At 17.3% G+C, this 2,036-nt stretch overlaps 1 protein-coding gene across 1 annotated transcript; it reads left to right on the top strand.

Moving 5' to 3' along the window:
* Positions 1-886: 886 nt before the first annotated feature.
* LOC102675180 (ATP synthase subunit e, mitochondrial) lies at positions 887-1,960 on the top strand. Its single transcript, XM_006620265.2, has 3 exons — positions 887-1,044; positions 1,511-1,667; positions 1,737-1,960. Exons 1-3 carry the CDS (start codon positions 991-993, stop codon positions 1,778-1,780), a joined length of 255 nt encoding a protein of 84 aa, XP_006620328.1. The 5' UTR covers positions 887-990; the 3' UTR covers positions 1,781-1,960.
* The last annotated feature ends 76 nt before the right edge of the window (positions 1,961-2,036 follow it).

Genomic DNA, 2,036 nt, shown 5'->3' with positions numbered 1-2,036 from the left:
AAAAAAAAAATGAATAAACTAATTGATTATTATTTATAAGACATTTGTAGGATTCTTCTTTTTTTTTATTATCTTCCATCTGTTTTGTCATCCTTCCATATCGTTTATCATCCATTTTTATAAAGATATAATATAATAATTCATAATGATAAATTTTTCATTCTCTACCTTTCCTTTTCGTTATTTTTTTTTGTTATTGTTTGACTAGTTTATTCACTACATCTATGTTCCGTGATTGGCCAGTGTTTTTTTTAATATTTCATCAACAAAATTTTAATGAAAATTTTTGTAAAGAAAAATGTTATTTGAAATTATTTCAGAAATCTCTAGCTAACTATATATTATTATATTTTTTTTATATATTTTTATATTATTTTATATTTTTGAGACAATCTGCATATAAAATTGATTTTTTCATTTTTATCATATTTATATTTCATCTTTAGTTGTATGTAAAATAACCAAAATGATAAAAAAATGGATAAATTAATTTTTGATTAGTGATATCATTTTTTTCGGGAAATATTGAAATTTTTTTTAGGCATAATTACGATAATAAAATAAATTGTTGAAATAAAATTTTGTTTTTAAATTAGATCAACTTATACGATAAATTATATATAACCATAAATAATATCTCTCGATTATCATTAATTCATGCAAGTATGATAGATACAACATTAAATAAGAAAACAAAGAATAAAAGAACATTTATTAATAAATTATAATGTATTTTATATTTTTATTATGAATAAGAATCATGATATTTATATAAAAATTTTTAAATTTAATAAATATACATTCGAGCTATATAATATTTATAGAATATTTATATAATATTTATATAATATAATATAATATATATATAATATAATATATTAATATAATATTTATAGAATAATAATTTTGGTTTTAATATTCAAAAAATTCGCGGGAAAAGATTCAGATTTCAATCAGAGTTCTCTAGTATCTAATACTTAATTTGAGAAAATGTCGTCTCTTGAAGCAGGTCCAAGACCAGTGCAAGTATCCCCTTTAATTAAAGTGAGTATCATTTATTATAATGCAGTTTTAAAAAATATTTATATTGGAATATTATAAAGTACTATTATTTGCAATGCTTTGTTGAGATTTTCTTTCGTTACAAAAATGAATAATTCTGAAGAAGTAAATTCTTCTAAATTCATTATATTACATAATTTTTATTAGAATATTAAATAACTAAATTTCTTAAATATTAACCTAAATATATGTAAAAGTTATATTTTATTTATTCTATATATAGTTCAACATTTAATGATAAATTAATAAAAAATTGGTTTCATTTTTTAACCTCTTTAATAGAACTAAATGAATATAATTAAATATATTTTGTTAAATGAATTAAATAAATATTAAATAAATATTTTTTTCTTTTTTTCAATTATTTATTTACATATTTACTAATATATTTCATATATAAACATTTAGAAATATGTCTTATGAAATTATATTATTGAATTTTTTATAGTTTTCTCGATGGAGTCTCTTGTTAACTGGAATTCTATATGGTGCTTATCATCAAAAAAGATTTACTAGAAAAGAAAATGCTCTTCGTGAACAAGAACTTAAAGAAAAACCTATTAGGGATGCAAAATTAGCAGAAGAAAAAAAGAAGCTATTAGAAGGTAAAAAATAAATTTAATCATAATTGCAAATTAATAACTTTAATTATAATTATAATTTTTTTGTTTTAGCTGAAGCAAAAATGATAGAAGAATGGTCAGGAATAAAAAAATAAAAAATAATACATTTTAGTAGTATAAATATGTATTTTTTTTAAATTAATATTATTTTATATCTTTAAAAAAATCATTATGTCAATTTTGGTTTATTATAATAAATGTTAAATATAAACTTCTTATTGTATATATATATATACATATATATATATTAAATAAAATAATTTATATGGTAGACTGTAATTATATCTTTAATTTTATATTTCTTTATATTTATTTTCATATATATAAAATTAAATAATTACATTTCAATAG

Source organism: Apis dorsata, unplaced genomic scaffold (genome assembly GCF_000469605.1).
Source record: "Apis dorsata unplaced genomic scaffold, Apis dorsata 1.3 scaffold_499, whole genome shotgun sequence".
In the NCBI taxonomy this organism is placed as follows: Eukaryota; Metazoa; Arthropoda; class Insecta; order Hymenoptera; family Apidae; genus Apis; species Apis dorsata.
This window is presented reverse-complemented; position numbering and strand designations above follow the sequence as displayed.